A 25,405-nucleotide genomic window follows, 5' to 3' on the forward strand; every position below is an offset into this window, starting at 1 on the left:
GGGAGAGGGAGGTGTGTCCTCTGCTTACTGATGAGGCTTGGAGGGAGGTCCTCTACAGGGTCAACTCCATGTCCTCTTGCATCTGATTGAATTTAATCCAGTTCAAAGTACTACACAAGACGCACTTGATCGTGGCAAGGATAAGTGGGTTTTCCCAAATGTGGAGGACTAGTGTGATCGTTGTTCACTTTCCACACACACATTTTAGTTCTGTCCCAAACTTGTCAGTTTCTGGGTTTCCTTTTTCAACACTATATTGGAGATTCTTCAGATAGTTCTAGAGCCATGTCCATTGGCAACCACATTTGGGGTCTCAGACTCACCTGCATTTCACTCTGGGGTAGGGGCGGATGTTGTCACCTTTGCCTTCCTGGTGAATATTGCTTAGCTGGAAGTCTTCTGCGATGAGAGGGTTGCCTGTGAATTTTCATTGTACCGCCCCCAATGCGGTATCCTTCCTTCAATATGGAAAGCAAAATGGCACATGGAATTCCAGTTGTGTCCTCACTGAAGCCCTGTAGAATTCTAGCATGACTTCCTTATTCTTGCACTCCAATCCCCTTGCAATCAATGCTTCCCTATCACTGAAATTAAACTTATTAGATTGAAGTACTGGGCTTATTTTTTTTTTTGAACAAAATTGTAACATTGCAATTCTCCGGTCATCTGGCGTCGCCTCTGAATCTAAGAAAGACTGGAAAGTCATGGCCAGTGCCGCCTCAAATTCCACACTCACTCCCCTTCATCTGAATCACTAAATAAAGAATTCTTTTTTTTTCAAGAGAAATCTTGACGTAAAAGCATTTTGGCAAAGAATCGCAGTTGCAAAGGGACTCATTAAGAAAATAATTAAATTCCTGGTTTGCATAAAATCTGAATACACAACATGGTATTTAAAGAAGTATTGGCCCAGATTTTGCAACCAATGGCAAATGAACAGCACTTGCATTCATTGCACTTAGTGGTCCACAGACTTTGGCATTTTATGCTGTGATTTGTGGTTATCAGACAGCAGCACATTCTACAGAGGATCTGGGGCCATAGAATCCCTACAGTGCAGAAGGAGGCCATTCAGTCCATCGGGTCTGCATGGGTCCTCCGAAAAGAGATCATAAGGCACAGAAAGAAAACGTGAAAAAGAAAACATTTTTTAAAAAATGTTCAATAATTGTTAAAACCTGAAAGGATGGGTTGCCATATTTATAAAAGTACATTTTCAGTTCTAGATACGTTTCTCAATTAAGTATTCCATGTATTAAAAATAATTTACACTTGAATAGACAAGACCTAACTTTTTCTGCTGTATTTAGTTGGTGAGTACCCAAATATCACCATTCAGATATTATGTTGCATTTCTTGGAAAGGTGCATGTACAGTGAAGCTTGACAAGAAACAGGGCAACGTGAACAGCAACTTCCTGAATTCTACAGTTAACTATGCATCTGCGATTGTCTTAAGTTTCCTGATTTACCCCTTAATTACAATGATCACTGTTGGTCTGACTATTATCCTTAACAGAAAATCTGGAACATTATGCAAAAGCATAATTAGTTTACCTGTAACTTTTTTTATGCAGATCAAGTGTTTGGATGCAATCTCAGTAGTCTTTGTCAGAGAGAGAACACAACTGTACCACAATTTGTGATGACATGTATTGATCACGTGGAGAAAGAAGGTATGAAATTCTAAGACTTGATTTGGTAAAAGACTACTGTGACATATATTTGTGAAATCTTTTCTATATAACCGGAATTGTTTGCTTATTCAAAATAATGGTACAAAATGGCAACACGATACTGGCCAGGCTTCTCCTTTTCAGAGAAACTAAATGCTGATGCCTGAACTGATTTGCGTGAGCTCTACGACCCTGAAAGCGGCGCCAGTCCTGGAGTGATTCAGCTCATCCTAATGGGCTAGCACATGTGCCACGTGGAACTAGTGCAAGAAGATGGCACTTGTTCCGCTAGAGCACGCCCACCCCTTTGATGGGTCAGCTTGGGCAGAGGATGCCTAGGGGGGTGGCCTGGGGAGACATCCTTACAGCCCATGGCGCTAACAGTGGGCAATCAGGCATGCGCAACCGCATAGCTGCCTTGCAGGCTATGGTAATGGTGGGACGTGCCTGTCCACCCCCACCCCAAGGCACTCCTGGCCACCCACCCGCTACTTCCCCTAGCCCTGGCAGAAGCCCCTGGCCAGCGGCACAACTGTCGGCACACGATAGCGTTATTGGGCACTTCATACCTCCTCTCTCTCCCTCAGCAGCCACGGCACATGTTCATAGAATCATAGAACTTACAGTGCAGAAGGAGGCCATTCGGCCCATCGAGTCTGCACTGGCCCTTGGAAAGAGCACCCTACTTAAAGCCAGGCTTCCACCCTATCCCCGTATCCCCACTTAACCTTTTGGATACTAAGGGGCAATTTAGCATGAGCAATCCACCTAACTTGCGGGCGGCACAGTAGCACAGTGGTTAGTACTATTTCTTCTGTGGAGTCTGCACGTTGCCCCTGTGTCACTGTCTGTGTGGAGTCTGCACGTTCTCCCTGTGTCTGCGTGGGTTTCCTCCGGGTACTCCGGTTTCTTCCCACAGTCCAAAGATGTGCAGGGTAGGTGGATTGGCCATGCTAAATTGCCCTTTGTGTCCAAAGCGGTTAGGTGGAGTTACTGGGTTATGGAGATAGGGTGGAAGTGTGGCTTAAGTATGGTGCTCTTTCCAAGAGCTGGTGCAGACTTGATGGTCTCCTTCTGCACTGTAAATTCTATGATCTTTGTGACTGTGGGAGGAAACCGGAGCACCCGGAGGAAACCAGAGCAGACACGGCGAGAAAGTGCAAACTCCACATAGGCAAGTAACCTGAGGAAGTCCGGGACCCTGGAGCTGTGAGGCAGCAATGAACCCTGCCATTGGTAATTCCTCCTGGCACAGCATCGCTGGGGGCCTGGAAATTGCCAGGTCAGGCCCATTAATGATATGCCAGTGATGTTCACTGTACAATTTGCATTCATGCCGCCGTTGAGGTAACAGAGCAAGGCATTCTGTTGGGCGCCCGGTGCCGCCCTCAATTCAACTGACGTGCGATTCTCCGTCCAAGCGCGCGCTTCAACGGTTCTGGCGTCGGTGGACGGAGAATCCCGCCTACTGTTTCTAGCTATCAATAACTCAGTGCTTCTTTTAATTTTGGTATAAATGTCAATTAATCACATTTTGCTGCAATAAATCGTTTTTGAATGAAAATATAAGTTCTGGCAACATTGGACGATAACATTTTGCAATTCAGATCCATTAGTCTAGGAGTTTCTGGTTGTTGATACTTTTTCCTGTTCTTACACTGTTCCATATTATGTCATCAGGCTTAAACATTGATGGTCTGTATAGGGTGAGTGGCAACCTGGCTGTTATACAAAAACTTCGCTTTGCAGTCAACCATGGTAAGTCATGTTATTAACCATGTGCATATATTTTTAAATGATTATGTATAAAGTTTGCAGTAGAGCATATAGTAATAGTACATTTGGTTAAGCACACCTTCAAGTTCAGATCTTGAATTCAAATATAAATCTTGAATGTGCGTGAAATGCAAAGGGCATGGTTAGTAGCCTGCTTCTAGGTCTCTGCTAATGATTCTCTTGATCCAGCCATTGAGGTGTGAAACAACTCCTCACACTTATGTGCCTTCTGATTTTTATTTTCTTCTTTATATGGAGCACCTAGTTTTAAACTTGAGAACCTTGTTAAGATCAAAAATATAGCACATAGAATCATGGATATAAACCTGTATAACAAGGCACCATGATGTTGGTCGTATTTTTACTTTTTAAACTTATTTCCACTTCGTATTCCAGAGCTGCAGGCTAAGAAAATTTACTCATGAGCAGAATTGGATGTAACTAACTGTACCACTTAAGTGAGGAAGAAATTGGGAGTTGATAGCAATTTCTTTATATCAAGAAAAAAATACCCAATTTATATATGTGAACCGTAGGATACTGGATTGGCATATTAACAAAAAAATAATTCCGATCACCTAATTGATCCAGATTTTTCTTCAGGGTACCCACATTTTTTTTTAAATGAAAATATAAGTTCTGGCAACATTGGACTTCAGTTCTCAAAATGTGGATATGCTGACACACTGAACTTCTCCTTCATGAACTTTTGCTGTGCTAATAATGATGGTTCCAGAGTGGTGTTTGGGAAGGGGCTTTGAAAATGTTGACATGTGTCCAGGTCATGGTTATATCCAACTTGAAAGTGAACATGTTACATCTAGGTGCAGTTTTGTACTTTCTGGTTGTAGTGGACATAGGGAGGGAGGTTCTGCTCAAAACCACTTGATCAATTGTTGCATTGCATCCTGGAGATTGCGGATACTGCAGTTTCCCTCCGTCATAGCATTAGAACTGGGGATGTTCACTGATGAACGCATGATGTTCAATTCCAGTCGCAACTCCTCCTTAAATGAGTCAATCCATGCCTGCATGCAGCAAGCCTGGAAAACATCTTGGTCTGAAAAGTGGGAGCTGCTCAAGTGCCAGGCAATGATCATCCACCCTTCGCATACAGTAGAATTATAATCACTGAATCTTCCCTGTCAACATCCTGGAGGTGACCATTGACCAGAAACTTAAATAGGAACATAGAAATTTGGAGCAGAAGTATGCAATTCAGCCCTTCGAGCTGGTTCTGACATTCAACCAAGAGTTGTTCAGGGTCTAGGCATTCTATGGTGATTGAGTGGCCTCCTGACTCCTCAAATCCAAATCTTTAATGCACTACTCGTGAGAAGGTTCGATAATATGCAGATTGCTTTGAGTCACTAAGTTCATGGAAGATAAATGCTTTTCTCTTGGTGAAGATAGTCATTAACTGGCATCTAAGTAGCACGAATGTCTGGATCTTATCCAGTTTCTGCCGTATGTTAACCTGCGCTACTTCATTATTGAAGGACTTTTGAACGAACTTAGAATTGTAGAATACTTAGTGAACAATCTGACATGGATAGAGTGGATGGACAGGCACTGTTTCCCAGGGTCCCAGGGGTCAGTCACCAGGGGGCATAGATTTAAGGTCTGTGGGGCAAAGTTTAGAGAGGATGTGCGAGGCAGACTTTTTACGCAGAGGGTGGTGAGTGCCTGAAACGTATTGCCATGGGAGGTTGTGGAAGCAGATACATTAATGGTGTTCAAAAGGCATCTTGACAAACACATGGACAGGATGGGTATAGAGGGATACGGCACAAGGAGGTGCTGAGGATTTTGGCAAAGGTTGGTGTCATGACCGGTACAGGCTTGGATCGCCGAAGGGCCTGTTCCTGTGCTGTATTGTTCTTCGTTCTTTTAACTTTATGATGGAGAGAATGTTAGTGATGAATCACAGAAAATGTATGGGCTAACAAAGCTTCCCTAAAATTGTCCTGTGGCTGCAATGATTGACCTCCAATAACCACTATTATTGATCTAATCTTCCCACATTTGTTCTGTTGAATGGATAATTCTAGCCTCCAAATGAGGAGAGCCTGACTGAGTGAAAAGGGATGGTGATCAAAGGAAAACCCACCAGTTCAGATTCATAAATTGAAATCTACAAAATATGATCAACTTTTAAACAAAATATATGGTACCATGCCACATTGCAACATTTAATAGATTTTTTCTGCTCAAATTTTCAAAACCAATAAATTACTGAATAAGTGGCGAATATTTTTCTAACCATTGGATAGCGATAATAGCGACGGAGAGATTCCTAAACAAAACCATTTCTAACATGGCTTAATCAATGTAATTTTATTTTTTGGAGAGTTATGTGCTGAGTTCATGGTTATTTTCTATTAAACTTTATTGATAGGAAGGAAATGTGTTTTTAAACATCTTGACGAAAGAAAGCTATTTAACACAAAATCAGCAATTCATGCATCAGCGTGCATTTGTATTTGTACAAATTGTGATTTGTGCTGAATCTCAAAGATATAAGACTTTCAATTCCTATTAAGGCCCGAGTAGAACTGAGGTGGATTGTCTGACTAGGAACCAGAAAATGGTGCGGGGGAAGAAACCTGTTCCACTGGTAATCTTCGCTTATTTTCTATGTGGTGTGGCTATTTTCCAGTTTTGGAGATGGGGGAGATGGTTGAGAGGTGTTGTGTGTTTCTAAGACCCCAAAGTTTTTTTGGGGGGGGAAGTTGATCCTTGAAGATATTGGTTATCTACAATTGTGACCGATGGCTCCCTGAGAAACTGAATAATGGAAAGAAACATAACCTCTCTTCTGCTTCTACTGGGCCCTTATATGGCCAGAGTAGCGTTCTGCCAATCCGATTCCAGGCTTGTGTTGGAGTGGGGACTCTTGCTGTCATAATATGCCTGTTCTGAGGATGAAAATGATCCTGTCCCCATAATTTAAGATTATCTCTGTGTTAGTAACTGCAGGTGGTTAAAAGTCCCACACTTGTAGTGTAAGAGCAAGGACAACCACATTTCTAGCCTGCAGTGTTTACCATTGCCTGCCATTGTATGTGCTGTGCTTATGATTTTCCCTATCCGAGTCTTCCAGTGGCAGCCATTTGGTGGCTCCGTCTCGAGGTGGAATTGTTTGGTCCTTTTCGCCCGATATAGGATGTGTTTGCTAGTGCAAAGTGCATGAACAGTGAAAAATAGGAATTCTCCTCCTGTAGGGTCTGTTTATGGCTTATGGAGCAGGAGTGTAACGATCAAGGGGCAGCAGTTGGGCCAGGAGGACTTTTGAAGTGCGACAGAGGGAAAGATGTCTCTGGGGCGTCGATGCCTGCCCAGTCTACAGAGCAATTGAATGCCAAGTTCCAACAGCAGAGGCAAGAGGCCTCGGAGGACCTGGCTACGGTGGTGGAGCCTATCTGGGTGACTATTGAGAGAATGGAGCAAAGGCTGGAGGCACAGAGTTGAGCCTTCCAGAAGCTGAGGAGTTGGTGGTGGATCATGAGGAACTGTTGACCTTGTTGGAAGCAGAGATGGTGCTCCTGGTGGAGGGCCAGAAGCGGCTAAGGGAGGAGGTGGAGGATCTGGAGAATTGCTCCAGGAGGCAGAATCTCCAGATTGTGAGGCTGCCTGAAGGGATTGCGGGAACGCTGGCCGCAAAGTATGTCGCAGATATGTTCGAGACGTTGGTGGGGAGGGGGGGGTCTTTGATTGTCCTCCCCAGGTGGATCGAGCACACAGGGTGTTGAAGAGGAGACCGAATGCAGAGGAGCAGCCAAGGGTGATGGTGGTGCGGTTGCAACGTTTTCTGGATAAAGAGAAGATTCTGCAGCGGGCGAAGGAGACGTGGTGCATATCTATCAGGAATTGAGTGCAGAGTTGGCCAAGTGGTGGGCTGGGTTCAATAAGGTTAAGTCGGCACTCTACAAGAAAGGAGTGAAGTTCGGGGTGTTGTACCCTGCTCGTCTGTGGGTCATGCACCAGACTCAGGAATTTTATTTTGATACGCCAGAGGAGGCGAGTAACTTTGAGAGACCATGGACTGGGAGACTTGTACAGGGAATGCGGGTGTGAATGCCGTGTGGTTTGTTGTATTTACTGCATTTGGGTGTGGATTGTGTTCAACTGTACTTGGGAAATTGTGGGTGAGGATTGATGGGGGTAAGGGGGGGCTAGGCGGTTGCCTCGGGTGGGGGCCACCATGCTAGCAGGTCGGGTAGTTAACAGGAGTGAAGTGGGGGGGGGGGGGGGGGGAGACGATCTGTGGAGGGAATGGGGAAGGGATGTGGAATGGGTTGGTTTTCTTTTTCTTTGCCTATGGGGAAAGAATGCTGACTTGGGTGGAGTTGGTGTGGCACAGTTGGTTAAAGGGAGATGACAGCGGACATCTTGGGGAGGCCCAGAGGGTGAGTGAGGTGTGGAGCTGGTTAAAGAGGGGCTATGGCTGATGGGGAGAGGAGGGTCGCCGCCCCCTGATAACAGTTGATTAACAGAACGTTCTGGGATCAAATGGTCAGATTAAGAAGTCGTGTTTTCACGCATTTAAGGAGCTTGATGGCAGACCTTGGGTTTCTTCAGGATACACATTTGACCGGGGGTGGGGTAGCGCACTGGTGTTGATGTTGATAATAAGAGGTTGGCTTTTGAGGTGGGGGTTTATAGTGACAGACCCGGAGGGTAGATTTGTGATGGTGAGTGGGAGGTTGCAGCCCATGGTGTTGGTGAATGTGTATCCAAATTGGGATGATGTAGAGTTTTTGAGGCGGGTTTTGGCAAAGATTCCAGACCTGGACACACACTGGCTGATTATGGGGGTGGTATTTAATACGGTGCTGGACCCGAAGTTGGACTGATCGTTTCCCATGTCCCTGAACATGTCGACCATGGCCAAGGAGGTGTTATGGTTCATGGAACGCATGGGAAGGGCAGGCCGGTGGCAGTTTGACAGAGCGAGGGCAAAGGAACTTTCGTACTTCTCGCACATCTGCCCGTGTACTCCCAGATTGATTTCTTTGTCTTGGACAAGACGCTGTTGGCGAGGGTGGTTGGATCGGAGTATTCGGTGATCGTGGTGTCTGACCACGTGCCGCGTTGGGTGGATTTGCAGGTTGCAAGGGGGAGTCCCCAACAGCCGCATTGGAGGTTGGATGTGGGGTTAATGGCGGAAAAGGAGATTTGCGAATAGGTAAGGGTGGCTATCTGGAACTATGTGGAGCAGAATAAGATGGTTGAGGTTTCCGCCTTCACGTTCTGGGAGGCGTGAAGAGAGGGTTTATCTCAATCCGGGCACACGAGAGGATGGAGCGGGCTGAGAGATTGACATTTGTGGAGGCCATTCTGAGGATTAACTGGAGGCACTCGGCAGTGCCTGAGAAGGTGCTGGTGAAGGAGAGACAGAAGCTCCAGGTGGAGTTTGGGCCAGGGGGGTAGTATATGAATATCAGGAGAAAGCCAGCAAGATGCTTGCGCATCAACTGAGGAGGCAGACGGCGGCTAAGGAAATTGGGGGGGATGAGAGATGGCAGCAGTACAGTGGTATCAGAACCGGCAGCGGTAAATGGGGTGTTTGAAGCTTTTTACCAGAAATTGTTCAGTTCAGAGCCTCTGGTGGGGGATTACGGTATGAGGCGGTTTTTGGATGAACTGGAGTTCCCGAGCGTGGCGGAGGACAAGGTGCAGTGACTGGGGTCCACGATCGGGCTGAAGAAGGTAATGAATTGTGTTGGGTCAGTGCAGACTGGGAAAGCCCTGGGTCCAGATGGGTTCCCAGCCGAGTTCTACAAGAAGTTTGGGTCAGAGCTGGGGCCTTGTTAGTCGATATGTATAATGAGTCAATAGTGACGGGAGAGCATTGTATGCGAACGATGATCTGTATATTTCGGTCCCGGTCGGGAGTTGTGATGGGATCGTGGGGATTTTGGGGGAATTTGGCCTCTTTTCGGTGTATATCATATTGCATGGGGAAAAGTGAGATATTCCCAATTAATGTCCGGGGACAGGGGAGGAGTTTGGGGAGGCTGATGCTTCGGCTGGTAGGAGTGCGTTTTTGCTACCTTGGGATACAAGCGGCGCAGTGTTGGGCGCAGCTGCATAAGTTGAATTTGGCGTGGTTGGCAGGAGGGAATGAAGGCGGACTTTAAGAAGTGAGATGTGCTGCCATTTTCGTTGGCTGCTCGGGTCCAGACGGTAAAGATGATGGTGTCTTCAAAGTTTTTGTTTGTGTTTCAGAACCACCCGATTCTTGTGCTCGCGTCGTTTTTTACAAAGGTTAATGGGATGATTTTGAGGGACACGAGGGCGGATAAGGGGCCACGGGCCAGGAGTGTGTTCTTGGAGAGGTACTTACCGGGGCTGGGGATGAGGGGTGGTGCGGTTAGCGTGGCTGAACTTGCAAAACTATTATTGGGCAGCAAACATTTCAATGGATAAAAGCAAATTACTGCGGATACTGGAATCTGAAACCAAAGAGAAAATGCTGGAAAATCTCAGCAGGTCTGGCAGCATCTGTAGGGAGAGAAAAGAGCTAACCTTTTGAGTCCGATGACTCTTTGTCAAAGCTAAAAGACAGAGAAAGTGGGAAATATTTATACTGTGGAGTGAGAATGAAAGATGAATCATAGCCACAGAAACCCAGGGAAACGGTGCTAATAGCCACAGAAACCAAGGGGAAAGAGTGCTAAAGGCAGTCCCCAGAGAGAACAAAAGGTGTGAAAGCCAAACAGCAGAGAAACTAACATCAGAGGGTAAACTGTGGCAGATGTAGATGTGGGGGATGGGGAAGGGGGAATCAAAGGCGAGAAAGGATAAGGATAAGGAAAAGTGGATAAGATGTGGGGGTGGTGGTAAATATATATAAAGAAAGACAAGAAAGAAAGAAATGGTAAAAGACAGTTAAAATGAAATGGGATGAAAACAAATGGGTCGTGGTGGGTAAGAGCTAATCATCTGAAGTTGTTGAATTCGATGTTGAGATCGGAAGGCTGTAGCGTGCCTAACCGGAAGATGAGATGTTGTTCAAAGAACAAAGAACAAAGAAATGTACAGCACAGGAACAGGCCCTTCGGCCCTCCAAGCCCGTGCCGACCATGCTGCCCGACTAAACTACAATCTTCTACACTTCCTGGGTCCGTATCCCTCTATTCCCATCCTATTCATGTATTTGTCAAGGTGCCTCTTAAATGTCACTATCGTCCCTGCTTCCACCACCTCCTCCGGTAGCGAGTTCCAGGCACCCACTACCCTCTGCGTAAAAAACTTGCCTCGTACATCTACTCTAAACCTTGCCCCTCTCACCTTAAACCTATGCCCCCTAGTAATTGACCCCTCTACCCTGGGGAAAAGCCTCTGACTATCCACTCTGTCTATGCCCCTCATAATTTTGTAGACCTCTATCAGGTCTCCCCTCAACCTCCTTCGTTCCAGTGAGAACAAACCGAGTTTATTCAACCGCTCCTCATAGCTAATGCCCTCCATACCAGGCAACATTCTGGTTAATCTCTTCTGCACCCTCTCTAAAGCCTCCACATCCTTCTGGTAGTGTGGTGACCAGAATTGAACACTATGCTCCAAGTGTGGCCTAACTAAGGTTCTATACAGCTGCAACATGACTTGCCAATTCTTACACTCAATGCCCCGGCCAATGAAGGCAAGCATGCCGTATGCCTTCTTGACTACCTTCTCCACCTGTGTTGCCCCTTTCAATGTTCCTCCAGTTTGCGTTGAACTTCACTGGAACATTGCAGCAGGCCAAGAACAAACGTGTCAGCATGGGAGCAGGGTCTTGTGTTAAAATGGCAAGCAACGGGAAGGTCAGGGTCCTGAATGTGCACAATCCGAAGGTGCTCAGCAAAGCGAGCACCCAGTATTCGTTTGGTCTCTCCGATATAGAGGCGACCACATTGGGAGCAGCGAATGCAATAGACCAGATTGAAAGAGGTGCAAGTGCAACGCTACTTAACCTGGAATGCGTGTTTTGCGCCTGGGATGTTAAGCATTTCAATGGTTAAGAAATGGGCCGTGGAAGAGCGGTCGGTGTGGGGTGGATTGAAGCAGCGTCGTGTAAAGGGATCAGTTTGAGGGAACTGTTGCTAGCACCACTTCCGTCCTTGCCGGCAAGGTGCTCCATGAGCCGAGTGGTGGTATCAGCGTTGAACCAGTGCCGGCAACATTTTGCACAAATCATAGGTTTTTCCTGGTGGGAGATGTGAGATTCCGGGGGTGGCGGTAGGTGAGGATAGAATACTTTAGGGATTTATTTGTTGGAAGGATGTTTGCTGGAGGGGACATATCAGTTGCCGAAGGGGAATGGGTTCAGGTATCTGTAGGTTAGGGACTTCATGAGGAAGGAGGTGCCTTTGTTTCCAGTGCTACCACCCCTGGAGCTGCCATAGGTCCATGGTTTTGGGCGTGTCCAAGGTTGAGGGGGTTTTGGATGGGATTTGCAGATATAATGTTGAAGATTCTGGGATAACGGTAGCTCCGAGTCCGGTGGTGGCAATATTTGGAGTATCGGAGGATCTGGGAGTGCAGGTGGGTAGCGAGTCCATTATATTGCCCTTTGCGTCCCTGGTAGCCCGGAGACAGGTTTTGTTGTGCTGGCGGGTCTCGGAGCTGCTGAGTGCAGGGGTATGGGTGAGCGATTTGGCAGAGTTCCTGCCAGTAGAGAAAATCAAGTTTGCCATCAGAGGTGGAGAGGAGGGGTTCATAGAACATAGAACATACAGTGCAGAAGGAGGCCATTCGGCCCATCGAGTCTGTACCGACCCACTTCAGCCCTCTCTTCAACCCTATCCCAATAACCCCTCCTAACCTTTTTGGACACTAAGGGCAATTTAGCATGGCCAATCCACCTAACCTGCATGTCTTTGGATTGTGGGAAGAAACCGGAGCACCCGGAGGAAACCTACGCAGACACGGGGAGAACGTGCAGACTCCGCACAGACAATGACCCAGCAGAATCGAACCTGGGACCCTGGCGCTGTGAAGCCAAAGTGCTAACCGCTATGCTACCATGCTGCCCTCGAGGTGGAAGCTGTTCACCGGCGTCTTTAAGGAGTATTGAGTAGGGGGGGCTTATTTTTCTGTTTGGACTGGGGGTTCTGGGTTAGAAGTTAAAAAAGTGGGGGCAGGCGCTGAGGTGCAGCAGGTTAGTCGGGGGGGGCGTTGTTAAGGATGTTTTGGCTGCTTGCTGTTGCCGTGGTTGGTTTTTGGTGTTTTTCTTCTTTCTATTTTTATATATTTGAAAATGCCTCCAATGAAATGTTTTTTCAAAAAAATGATTTTCTCGATCCAATTTCCTGTTTCTCTCTTTCCTCCACCCACAATCATGCTATCTTTCATACCTTTACTGGTACTTTTAATGGGCGGCACGGTAGTGCAGTGGTTACTACTGTTGATTCACAGTGCTTGGGATCCGGGCTCGATTCCCGGCTTGGGTCACTGTGCGAGTCTGCACGTTCTCCCCGTGTTTGCGTGGCTTTCCTCCAAGTGCACCAGTTTCCTCCCACAAGCCCCGAAAGACACGCTTGTTAAGTGAATTGGACATTCTGAATTCTCCCTCAGTGTACTCGAACAGGTGCCGGAGTGTTGCGACTAGGGGATTTTCACAGTAACTTCATTGCAGTGTTAATGTAAGCCTACTTGTGACACTAATAAAGATTATTATTATTATTGTTAATCCACCAGAGGCATTTATGTAATTGAACTATTAGATCTTTGTCCTAGCAAATGGCTAAAACCCAATCCACTCGTGTGAATTTCCCCATTCTTCATTATCATCTTTATGATCAAGTCAGATTGTTATTTCTCTCCTGGTTCTAGGAGGACTTTATGCTTAATTCAGTTTGCCCAAATGTAGTTCCCCATTGAACCTTAACAAATAGCATTCTGACTCAAATTTGATCACATGGTTCATAGATGAAAAGATGAAGTGCGTAAAAAGTATTACTTCGTTCTCATCAATGCACTTTTGAAACACAGTAGTTATGAAATACAGATTTGTTGCTTAAATCTTTAACAGACTAATCAATTATGCCTTCCTTACAGATGAGAAGCTGGACTTGAATGACAGTAAATGGGAGGATATCAATGTTATTACTGGGGCTCTCAAAATGTTTTTCAGAGAATTGCCAGAACCTCTCTTCACATATCATCTCTTTAATGACTTTATCAATGCAATCAGTAAGTAAAAATCACATGAATATTGTTTTAATCTCATTTTTAAAACTTGCTAGTTTACAGAAATTTATGGTAATTTGATGTAGTGTGTCAGCTCACTCTATTGTCACCTCTGAGACTCACTCCAGGACTTGAGCACAACAATCTGGGCAAACCTTCCACTAATATAATGAGGGAATGCTGCACAAACAGGGTGCAGTAGGTGGAGATGTTAAACCGAGACAACGGCGGAATTAATGATGACTAATGCTGTTAGGTGGATACAAAAGATCTCGTAGTATCATTTAGAATAAGAGACATTGCAATGACAGACCAATATTTATCCCATAATCAGCATCACAAAAACAGGTTATCTGGTCATCGTCATGTTGTTTGCGAGAGTTTGTTGTACACAGATTGGTTGCTGTGTTTGCTAAATTTTCACTTTGGAAAAAGTACTTCAATAGCTGTAAAGCTGTTTCGGTATCCAGCGGTGGTGAAAAGTGATATATAAATGCAATTCTTTTTTAAATGTATTCTTCCTGAAGCATTCACTATTAATCAATATTTAAGTAATCCATTTACAGTGACCGAATGGAAAAAGGAAATCCACATTTTGTGTTTTTTTTTACTTTGTACTTCTGATAAGGAGCCTGGCTCACCAAGAAAACAAAGGACATTTTTACATGGTTTTCCAACTAAGTCCAAAGATGTGTAGGTAGTAGTATTGGCCAGTCTAAATTGTCCCTTAGTGTCCAATGGTTAGGTGGCGTTATGGGGTTACAGGGATAGGATGGGGGAGTGGGCCTAGGTATGGTGCTCTTTAAAGGGTTGGTGCAAACCCAATGGGCTGAATGGCCTCTTGCACTGTAGGGATTCTATGATAAGTTGTGTGTGGTTTGTACCTGAATCTCTTTTTTGTTTGTTTTTATTAAGGCATTTGTATATACATCAAACACAACCACAACCAAAAAGAGAGCAAACAGGAATTCACATAGCAAATAAATATCCATCACTCCACTGTCCACCTTGCCTGCCGCTCCCTCCATCTCCCCTCGTCCTGTTTTAACCCCAACACCCACCCACTGCTGACTTCTTAACTATTCTTGAAGTAATTGATGAACGGTTTCCATCTCCGGGCAAACCCCTCCACAGTCCCCCTCAAGGCGAACGTGCTCTTTTCCAACCTGAGGAATTCTGCGAGGTCGCTCACCCACACCCCCGGTTTTGGCGGCCCTGAGTCTCTCTATTCCAGCAAGGCGGCCCTGACTCTCTCTATTCCAGCAAGATCCGTCTCCGGGCTACCAGGAAGGTGAAGGCCAAAATGCCGGCCTCTCTTGCCCCCTGGTCTCCCGGGTCTTCCGACACTCCAAAGATTTCCACTTCTGGACTGGGGACCACCTTCACACTCAATACGTCAGACATAATGTCAGCAAACCCCCGCCATAATTCCTGCAGTTTTGGAAAGCCCCAAAACATGTGGACATGGTTCACCGCCCACCTGCGCAGTGCGCCCATACCTATCCTCCACCATCTCAAAAACCTACTCATCCTGGCCAAGATCATATGTGCCCTGTAGACTACCTTGAATTGAATAATTGTGTTCACTCTCCTCAAAGCTTTCCCCCACAGCCCAGCCTCCAACTCCCTCCCAAGCGTTTACTCCCATTTGCGCTTGACTGCTATCGGGGCGACCTCCCAGTCCATTAGTTATTTGTAGATCTTCGACACTCTGCCCTCACCCACCCCTGTTTTCGACACCACCTTGTCCTGCAACCCTGGGGGCAGCAGGTTGTGAAAGAGTGGCACCTGCATCCTCACATAGTCCTTCACCTGCAAGTACGGAACCCATTCCCGCTGGGCAGTGCATATTCCTCTACCAGCCCCTCCAAGCTCGAAAAGCTGCCCGCAAAGAATAGGTACCGAAATCGCTCAATCCCCGCCCACCGCCACCCCTGGAACCTTGCATCCAGCCCACCTGGAGTGAACCTATGATTCCCACAGATCTGTGCCCAAAGCGAGGCCGCCTTCAGCCTCAGGTGCTGCCGCCACTGTCCCCACACCCTCAGGGCCGCTCCCACCACCGGACTTATGGAGTACCAGGTTGGCAAGAATGGAAAAGGCCCCTAACAATGTGCCTAAGCTGGAGTCCTTGCAAGAGGCTGTCTCCATCCGCTCCCATACCGACCCCACTCCCACTTCCTCACCATGGCTATATTTGCTGCCCAATAATAGTTGATCAAATTTGGCAGGGGCAGCCCCCCCCCCCCCCCCCCCCCCCCCCCCCACGATCCGCTCTAGAAACACCTTCTTCACCTGTGAGGCTTTACCCGCCCACACAAACCCAGAGATCAGCGCATTAAACTTCCCAAAAAAAGCATTTGGAATAAAAAGCGAGAGGTTCTGGAACACAAATTAAAAACCTTGGGTATACTGCCATCTTCACGGACTGCACCCGCCCCGTCAACGACAGTGGGAGCACATCCCACCTCTTAAAATCCCCCTTCATTTGCTCCAGCAGTCGTGCCAAATTCAATTTATGTAGCTGCTCCACCTGCATGCCGAGATACCTGAAACTCGCCCCCACTACCTTGAACTACTGGTAGAACCATTGCTAATGGTTCTATCGCCAAGGCAAAAAGTAGCGTGGAGAGTGGGCATCCCTGCCTCGTCCCACAATACAGGTTGAAATATCCCAAACTCACCCAGTTCGTGCATACATTCGCAGCCGATGTACCTGAATTACTAAACATGCCCCTAACAGGCAACACTTCAAATCAGGAAATTGCCCCTAATGTCGAAGGACATCACACTGACCTGATAAAGCATTTGTCACCACTATGAAGGGGCAAATTTATCTCATTGCACAAAACCATTTATCACCATATCTACTATCCAAATAAAGGAAGAACCATTATTATTCCAACTCATTGCTCTGAGAATTTTAATGCAAAATTGAAGTGATGGGGAAGTAAGTTGAACGAGAAATTGGTAAGTGAGTGAAAAATCACTCACACTAGTTATAATGCATTATGATCTCTGCAGTTTGATTGTTGTAGATATTAGTTTGAAAACAATCATAGAATCATCGAATTTACAATGCAGAAGGAGGCCATTCAGCCCATCGAGTCTGCCCTGGCCCTTGGAAAGAGCACCCTACTTTTTATTTTACAAATTTAGAGTACCCAATTATTTTCTTTCCAATTAAGGGGCAATTTAGCGTTGCCAGTCCACCTAACCTGCACATCTTTCAGTTATGGGGGTGAAACCCACGCAGACCCGGGGAGAATATGCAAACTCCACACGGACAGTGACATGGGGCCGAGATTCGAACCCGGGTCCTCAACTCCGTAGTCCCAGTGCTAACCACTGCACCACATGCTGCCCCAAGAGCACCCTACTTAAACCCACGCCTCCACCCTATCCCCTAGTAACCCCACCTAACCTTTTTGGATACTAAAGGGCAATTTAGTATGGCCAATCCACCTAAGCAGCACATCTTTGGACTGTGGGAGGAAACTGGAGCCACCCAGAGGAAACCCATGCATACACAGAGAGAAAGTGCAAACTCCACACAGGCACCCAAGGCCAGAATTGAACCCGAGTCTCTGGAGCTTTGAGGCAGCAGTGTTAACCACTGTGCCACCGTGGAAATGGATGTTTAATGGAAAGTTCATGTCAATGAAAGTTAAAGGGAAAACATTCTTGGCAGAAATTATACCTGGTCCACATTCAGATGTTCATAGTTGCTGAAAATCAGCCATTCTAGCACCAGGTCGTTGCTGCAGGAATCAGTTATCCTTTATGCTGCTTCAATGGCCTTTCCTGGCGTACAGACAACTAACTCTGCATTGGTGACTGGCAGTTCCACAGTGTTCCTTTCACAGGTGCTCCAATAATGTGACATCACACACCAATCCATAGCAGGACCTGGACAACATCCAGGCTTATAGAGTCCTACAGCACAGAATATGCCCTTCGGCCCATCGCGTCTGCGCCAGTCAAAAACAACCACCGTAATCCCATTTTCCAGCATGTGGTCATAGCCTTGTGTACCTTGGGATCGAAAGTGCACATCTAAATACTACTTAATTATTATGAGGATCTCTACCACTGTCCCTTCAGGCAACGAGGTCCAAACTCTCGCCAACCTCGGGGGGGGGGGGGGGGGGGGAGGAGGGGAGGAGGTTCTTCCCCACATCCCCTCTAAATCTCCTGCCATTTGCTTTAAATCAATGCCCCCTGGTCATTGATCCCTCCACCAAGGGGAAAAGTTTCTTCCTGTCTATCTATGCCTGTCATAATTTAAACATTTCCATCATGTCACCCCCTCAGTCTCCTCTGTTCCAAGGAAAACAACCCAAGTCTGTCCAATCTCTCTCCATAACTAAAACTCTCCAGCCCAGGCAATATCCTGGTAAATCTCCTCTGCATCCTTTCTGGTGCCATCACATCCTCCTATAATGTGGATTCCAGAACTGCGCACAATACTCTAGCTGTGGCCTAACCAACGTGCTGACAAATGACAGCTAACATTCATGCTACAAGATTGTGAGATAATGACCATCGCAATGAGTCCCAACCCACCCTTCAACCACACCGCAGTCTTCCACCATCAACATCCTGAGCTCATTGTTAACCAGAAACTTAACAGATTCAGTTTAGAAGTCTAACAGAAGACTTACTGGGCTGTTGCTACCAAAGAAATATTTACGAAGCTCACATCATGCAGGATAAAGTAGCTTGCTTCATCTGTTCCCTCTCCACTGAACTCTATGTCAGCCCTCCTTCACTGAATGAAAAAATGAAATGAAAATCGCTTATTGTCACAAGTAGGCTTCAAATGAAGTGACTGTGAAAAGCCCCTAGTCGCCACATTCCGGCGCCTGTTCGGGAGGCTGTTACGGGAATTGAACCGTGCTGCTGGCCTGTCTTGGTCTGCTTTCAAAGCCTGCGATTTAGCCCTGTGCTAAACCAGCCCCGGCTCACCGCATCCTATAGATAGCACATTTTATAACAAATTATCAACAATACTTCGGTCTCTACTAACAAGGAAGTGATTATCATATTTATCATAAAATTTTCCTTCAAGTTGCACATCATCCTAATTAGATGGTTATTGACATTGCTTCTTTATCACTGGGTCAAAATGGTAGACTTCCCTTCCTATAACCATTATCAACAGAACCAAATTAATGGTGACTTTCTTAAACCAATGTGGTATTGCCATGTTGTGCACACCCCAAGGACAGAGTTTTTAAAAACTTGCGTTATTATAATTACTTTCTTGGACTTCCGGGTGCGGCGATGACCAGCTGAGTCGCACGTTTCGGCAGCTCCCTGTGAAACGGACTTTTGGGCTCTTGATAGGAGCCCCAACGGCAATTTTAACGGCTGAAAACACCGTGCGGTAAACCAGAAGGGTGTTCCCCCTGGACACGGATGGAAAAAGGAGAGGAAAGTGGCCGGATTGCAGCGGATCCTTTGGAACAACGGCAAGGAAGGCAAGCAGAAACCAAGATGGCGTCGGAAGGTGGCAGTTTCATATGGGGCCCTGAACAACAAGAGTTTTTGAAACGCTGCGTGGAGGAGATAAAAAAGGAAATGAAGAAAGAGTTGTTGGCCCCGATATTACAGGCGATTGAAGGGCTGAAAGAGGAACAAAAGACCCAGGAGCAGGAGCTTCGGGTCGTGAAGGCGAAAGCAGCAGAGAATGAAAACGATATACAGGGCCTGGTGGTGAAGTCGGAGATACAGGAGGCACACCAGAAACGATCTGTGGAGAGGTTGGAGGCACTGGAAAATAACGCAAGGAGGAACAACTTGAGGATTCTTGGCCTTCCTGAAGGTGTGGAGGGGGCGGACGTCGGGGCATATGTGAGCACGATGCTGCACTCGTTAATGGGAGTGGAGGCCCCGACGGGTCCGTTGGAGGTGGAGGGAGCATACCGAGTTATGGTGCGAGGATCGAGAGCAGGAGAAGCTCCCAGAGCCATAGTGGTGAGATTTCTCCGTTTTAAGGATAGAGAAATGGTCCTTAGATGGGCGAAGAAAACTCGGTGTAGTAAATGGGAGAACGCGGTGATCCGCGTCTATCAAGATTGGAGTGTGGAGGTGGCGAGAAGGAGGGCGAGCTTTAATCGGGCCAAAGCGGTACTTCACAAAAAAAGATAAAGTTTGGAATGCTGCAACCGGCAAGACTGTGGGTCACATATCAAGGGAGGCACCACTACTTTGAGACGGCGGATGAAGCGTGGACTTTTATTGTAGAAGAAAAATTGGAATGATTGGACTACGAAAATGAACGTTTGGACAAAGTGGTGGGACGAGTGGGGGGGGGGGCGAAGAGGGATTGTATCATTAATCCTGCGGTATGGTAACTTTTCTTTCTCCCACAGGTGGTGATGGGGGGAGGTGGGGAGGGAGAGGAGATGGGGCGTTGGCCATGGGAGGCGGGGCCGAGGGAGAGGCACGGGCTTGGTTCCCGCGCTATGATAATTATGGCGGGAATAGAGAAGCAGGAAGGAGGGGGCGCCGCACGGGGCGAGCCGTGATCACGGGGGGAAGCCGAGGTCAGCCAGAGTTTGCTGACTTCTGGGAGCAACATGGGGGAAGTAATTACGCTAGCGGGGGGTCTAGCGGGGGGGGGGGAGGGGGGAATTACTGGGTTGCTGCTGCTGGGGAAAGGGGGGAGTGGGTACGGGAAAGGATGGGCGGGGGGGGCACCGTCTGGGAGAAATACAGCTGCGTGGGAACTGGGCGAGAAGCTGGAAAAAGATGATGGCTAACCGGCAAGGGGGGGGGGGGTGGGAAGCCCCCCAACTCGGCTGATCACGTGGAACGTGAGGGGGCTTAACGGGCCGATAAAGAGGGCACGAGTACTCGCACACCTTAAGAAACTTAAAGCAGATGTGGTCATGTTACAGGAAACGCACCTGAAACTGATAGATCAGGTTAGGTTGCGCAAAGGATGGGTAGGGCAGGTGTTCCATTCGGGGCTGGATGCGAAAAACAGGGGGGTGGCTATATTAGTGGGGAAGCGGGCAATGTTCGAGGCAAAGACTATAGTGGCGGATAACTGGGGCAGATACGTGATGGTGAGTGGCAAATTACAGGGAGAGATGGTGGTGTTGGTAAACGTGTATGCCCTGAATTGGGACGATGCCAATTTTATGAGGCGAATGCTCGGACGCATCCCAGACCTAGAGACCGGAAAGCTGATAATGGGGGGAGACTTTAACACGGTGTTGGAACCAAGGCTGGATAGGTCGAAGTCCAGGACTGGTAGGAGGCCGGCAGCAGCCAAGGTGCTTAAGGATTTTATGGAGCAGATGGGAGGGGTGGACCCGTGGAGATTCGGTAGACCTAGGAGTAAGGAGTTCTCGTTTTTCTCCTATGTCCATAAAGTCTATTCACGCATAGACTTTTTTGTGTTGGGTAGGGCATTGATCCCGAGGGTGAGGGGAACGGAATATACGGCTATAGCCATTTCGGATCATGCCCCACACTGGGTAGACTTGGAGATAGGGGAGGAAACAAGAGGGCGTCCACCCTGGAGAATGGACATGGGACTAATGGCGGATGAGGGGGTGTGCTTAAGGGTGAGGGGATGCATTGAAAAGTACTTGGAACTCAATGACAATGGGGAGGTTCAGGTGGGAGTGGTCTGGGAGGCGTTGAAGGCGGTGGTTAGGGGGGAGCTGATATCAATAAGGACACATAAAGGGAAGCAGGAGAGTAAGCAACGGGAGCGATTGTTGCAAGAACTTTTGAGGGTGGACAGACAGTATGCGGAAGCACCGGAGGAGGGACTGTATAGGGAAAGGCAAAGGCTGCATGTGGAATTTGACTTGCTGACCACAGGCACTGCAGAGGCACAATGGAGGAAGGCACAGGGTGTACAGTATGAATATGGAGAGAAGGCGAGCAGATTGCTGGCACACCAATTGAGGAAAAGGGGAGCAGCGAGGGAAATAGGGGGGGTGAGAGACGAAGATGGAGAGACGGAGCGGGGAGCGGAGAGAGTGAATGAAGTGTTTAAGACATTTTATAAAAAATTGTATGAAGCTCAACCCCCGGATGGGAGGGAGAGAATGATGGAGTTTTTGGATCGGCTGGAAATTCCCAAGGTGGAAGAGCAGGAAAGGATGGGATTGGGAGCACAGATCACGGTAGAAGAAGTGGTGAAAGGAATTAGGAACATGCAGACGGGAAAGGCCCCGGGACCGGACGGATTCCCAGTTGAATTTTACAGAAAATATTTGGACTTGCTCGCCCCGCTACTGACGAGGACCTTTAACGAGGCAAAGGAAAGGGGACAACTGCCCCCGACTATGTCAGAAGCAACGATATCGCTTCTTTTAAAGAAGGAAAAGGATCCGCTACAATGCGGGTCCTACAGACCAATCTCCCTCCTCAATGTAGATGCCAAGGTCTTGGCCAAGGTAATGGCAATGAGAATAGAGGAATGTGTCCCGGGGGTGGTTCATGAGGACCAAACTGGGTTTGTGAAGGGGAGACAGCTGAACACGAACATACGGAGGTTGTTAGGGGTAATGATGATGGCCCCACCAGAGGGTGAAACGGAGATAGTAGTGGCGATGGATGCCGAGAAAGCATTTGATAGAGTGGAGTGGGATTATCTGTGGGAGGTGTTGAGGAGATTTGGGTTCGGAGAGGGGTATGTTAGATGGGTGCAGCTGTTGTATAGGGCCCCAGTGGCGAGTGTGGTCACGAATGGACGGGGATCGGCATATTTTCGGCTCCATAGAGGGACAAGGCAGGGATGTCCTCTGTCCCCATTACTGTTTGCACTGGCGATTGAGCCCCTGGCGATAGCGCTGAGAGGTTCCAAGGGATGGAGGGGAATACTTAGGGGAGGAGAAGAACACCGGGTATCTTTATATGCGGATGATCTGCTACTATATGTGGCGGATCCAGCGGAGGGGATGCCAGAAATAATGCGGATACTTGGGGAGTTTGGGGATTTTTCAGGGTATAAATTGAACATGGGAAAGAGTGAGCTGTTTGTGGTGCATCCAGGGGAGCAGAGTAGAGAAATAGAAGACCTACCGTTGAGGAAGGTAACAAGAGACTTTCGTTACCTGGGGATCCAGATAGCTAAGAATTGGGGCACATTGCACAGGCTAAATTTGACGCGGTTGGTGGAACAGATGGAGGAAGATTTCAAGAGATGGGATATGGTAGCATTGTCAATGGCAGGGAGGGTGCAGGCGGTTAAGATGGTGGTCCTCCCGAGATTCCTCTTTGTGTTTCAGTGTCTCCCGGTGGTGATCACGAAGGCTTTTTTCAAAAGGATAGAAAAGAGTATCATGGGTTTTGTTTGGGCCGGGAAGACTCCGAGAGTGAGGAAGGGATTCTTACAGCGTAGTAGGGATAGGGGGGGGCTGGCACTACCGAGCCTAAGTGAGTATTATTGGGCCGCTAATATTTCAATGGTGAGTAAGTGGATGGGAGAGGAGGAAGGAGCGGCGTGGAAGAGATTAGAGAGGGCGTCCTGTAGGGGGACCAGCCTGCAGGCTATGGTGACAGCCCCATTGCCGTTCTCACCAAGGAACTATACCACGAGTCCGGTGGTGGTAGCTACACTGAAGATTTGGGGACAGTGGAGACGACATAGGGGAAAGACCGGAGCACTGGGGGGGTCCCCGATAAGAAACAACCATAGGTTTGCCCCGGGGGGAATGGATGGGGGATATGGAATGTGGCAAAGAGCAGGTATAACGCAATTGAAAGATCTATTTGTGGATGGGAAGTTTGCGAGTCTGGGAGCGCTGACCGAGAAATATGGGTTGCCCCAAGGGAATGCATTCAGGTACATGCAATTGAGGGCTTTTGCGAGGCAACAGGTGAGGGAATTCCCGCAGCTCCCGACACAAGAGGTGCAGGACAGAGTCATCTCAAAGAAATGGGTGGGGGACGGTAAGGTGTCGGATATATATAGGGAAATGAGAGACGAAAGGGAGACTATGATGGACGAACTAAAAGGGAAATGGGAAGAAGAGCTAGGGGAGGAGATTGAGGAGGGGATGTGGGCAGATGCCCTAAACAGGGTAAACTCGTCGTCCTCGTGCGCCAGGCTAAGCCTGATTCAGTTTAAGGTATTACACAGGGCACATATGACTGGAACACGGCTCAGTAAATTTTTTGGGGTGGAGGATAGGTGTGCGAGGTGCTCGAGAAGCCCAGCGAATCATACCCATATGTTTTGGTCATGCCCGGCACTACAGGGGTTTTGGATGGGGGTGACAAAGGTGCTTTCGAAAGTAGTAGGAGTCCGGGTCGAACCAAGCTGGGGGTTGGCTATATTTGGGGTTGCACAAGAGCCGGGAGTGCAGGAGGCGAAAGAGGCCGATGTTTTGGCCTTTGCGTCCCTAGTAGCCCGGCGCAGAATATTGCTAATGTGGAAAGAAGCCAAGCCCCCGGGGGTGGAGACCTGGATAAATGATATGGCGGGGTTCATAAAGTTAGAGCGGATTAAGTTCGTCCTAAGGGGGTCGGCTCAAGGGTTTACTAGGCGGTGGCAACCGTTCGTCGAATATCTTGCGGAAAGATAGATAGGGGAGAACATAGAAGGCAGCAGCAGCGGCCCAGGACTTGGGGGGGGGGGGGGGAATGGGGGGGATGGGGGGGGGTGTGGCCTGAGACAAGGCAGTTGCCAATTAGGGCTAGTTTTTATTTTTTGTTATTTAATATTTATTTATTTGTTGTTGTTTTTGTTTAAATTTAAAAAGCTCATTATTATCCGTATTGTTACAATGTTGTGTAAAGGATGCACAATGTACTGTGTTGGTTGACCAAAAATTTTCAATAAAATATTATTTTTTTAAAAAATAATTACTTTCTTGTCTTTAAGATGACAAAAGATGCTTCACAGGCAATTAATTACTTTGGAAGTATAATCATTTGTTATGTAAGTAAAAACCTGATTGCCACATAGCAAGGGCTCACAACTGGCAATTATCAGTTTAAGATTTGGTTAACGGAGAATTCTTCGAATGCTGAGGAAATTCTTTTTTTTTAAAGAATAAAGAAATAAAGGGTTATGGTGTTTGGGCTGGAAAGTGGAGCTGAGTCCACAAAAGATCAGCCATGATCTCATTGAATGGCGGAGCAGGCTCGAAGGGCCTACTCCTGCTCCTCGTGTTTATGTTCTTATGTTCTGAACTTGTATATCCCCTGAACATAAAAGGGGCCTAGGTTTAACACCTCAAAAGCACCTCTAACAATGTAATACCATGGTCTCAACATGGTACTAAGTGTCAGTCTAAATTATATACTTAATTATATGTTAAATTCTTGGAATGGGACTTGGCCGAAAACCTTATGACTTGGAGGTTAGTGTATATCAAATAACTCCGTTGACAGTGCCAAAAAAGCATTTTCTGTTTTTTTTAATCAATATTGGCTCTACATTTGAATGAAAATTCACTCCCTTGAATTGTTCTTGCCTGTTTTGTATTTAGATGGTATGAGCTCTCAGTACAATGGTCTGCATCGCTGCCCATTTATATATTAGTGGTTTGCGTACTTGTGCTATAATAGGATTTAATTGACTCACTAATATATACATTCTTAAGCTTTCCATATTCTATAGTAACAGAGCGAACATGTAATTGATGGCATAGTAGAAGCTGTCCACTCGTGTATAGGGAGTACTAATAAATGTATTCCATACACTGCCTCCAGAAGATGTGAAAAATCCTCGCACCTGAGCTCCCCCATAACTCAAAGATCCATCACTACATTAGGACGTTGTGCGTAGTGTCATGGGAG

General features: G+C 47.2%; 1 protein-coding gene across 4 annotated transcripts in view; it reads left to right on the forward strand.

Moving 5' to 3' along the window:
• arhgap12b (Rho GTPase activating protein 12b) overlaps positions 1-25,405 on the forward strand; it is a 422,708-nt gene that overhangs the window by 360,169 nt on the left and 37,134 nt on the right. For all 4 annotated transcript variants that reach the window (XM_072508348.1, XM_072508349.1, XM_072508352.1 and 1 more), the window contains 3 exons: positions 1,577-1,675; positions 3,356-3,433; positions 13,499-13,633. In XM_072508348.1, the coding sequence (XP_072364449.1) occupies positions 1,577-1,675; positions 3,356-3,433; positions 13,499-13,633 (312 nt within the window). The remainder of the gene's footprint in view (positions 1-1,576; positions 1,676-3,355; positions 3,434-13,498; positions 13,634-25,405) is intronic.

This window comes from Scyliorhinus torazame, chromosome 6 (genome assembly GCF_047496885.1).
Source record: "Scyliorhinus torazame isolate Kashiwa2021f chromosome 6, sScyTor2.1, whole genome shotgun sequence".
Classification (NCBI taxonomy): domain Eukaryota; kingdom Metazoa; phylum Chordata; class Chondrichthyes; order Carcharhiniformes; family Scyliorhinidae; genus Scyliorhinus; species Scyliorhinus torazame.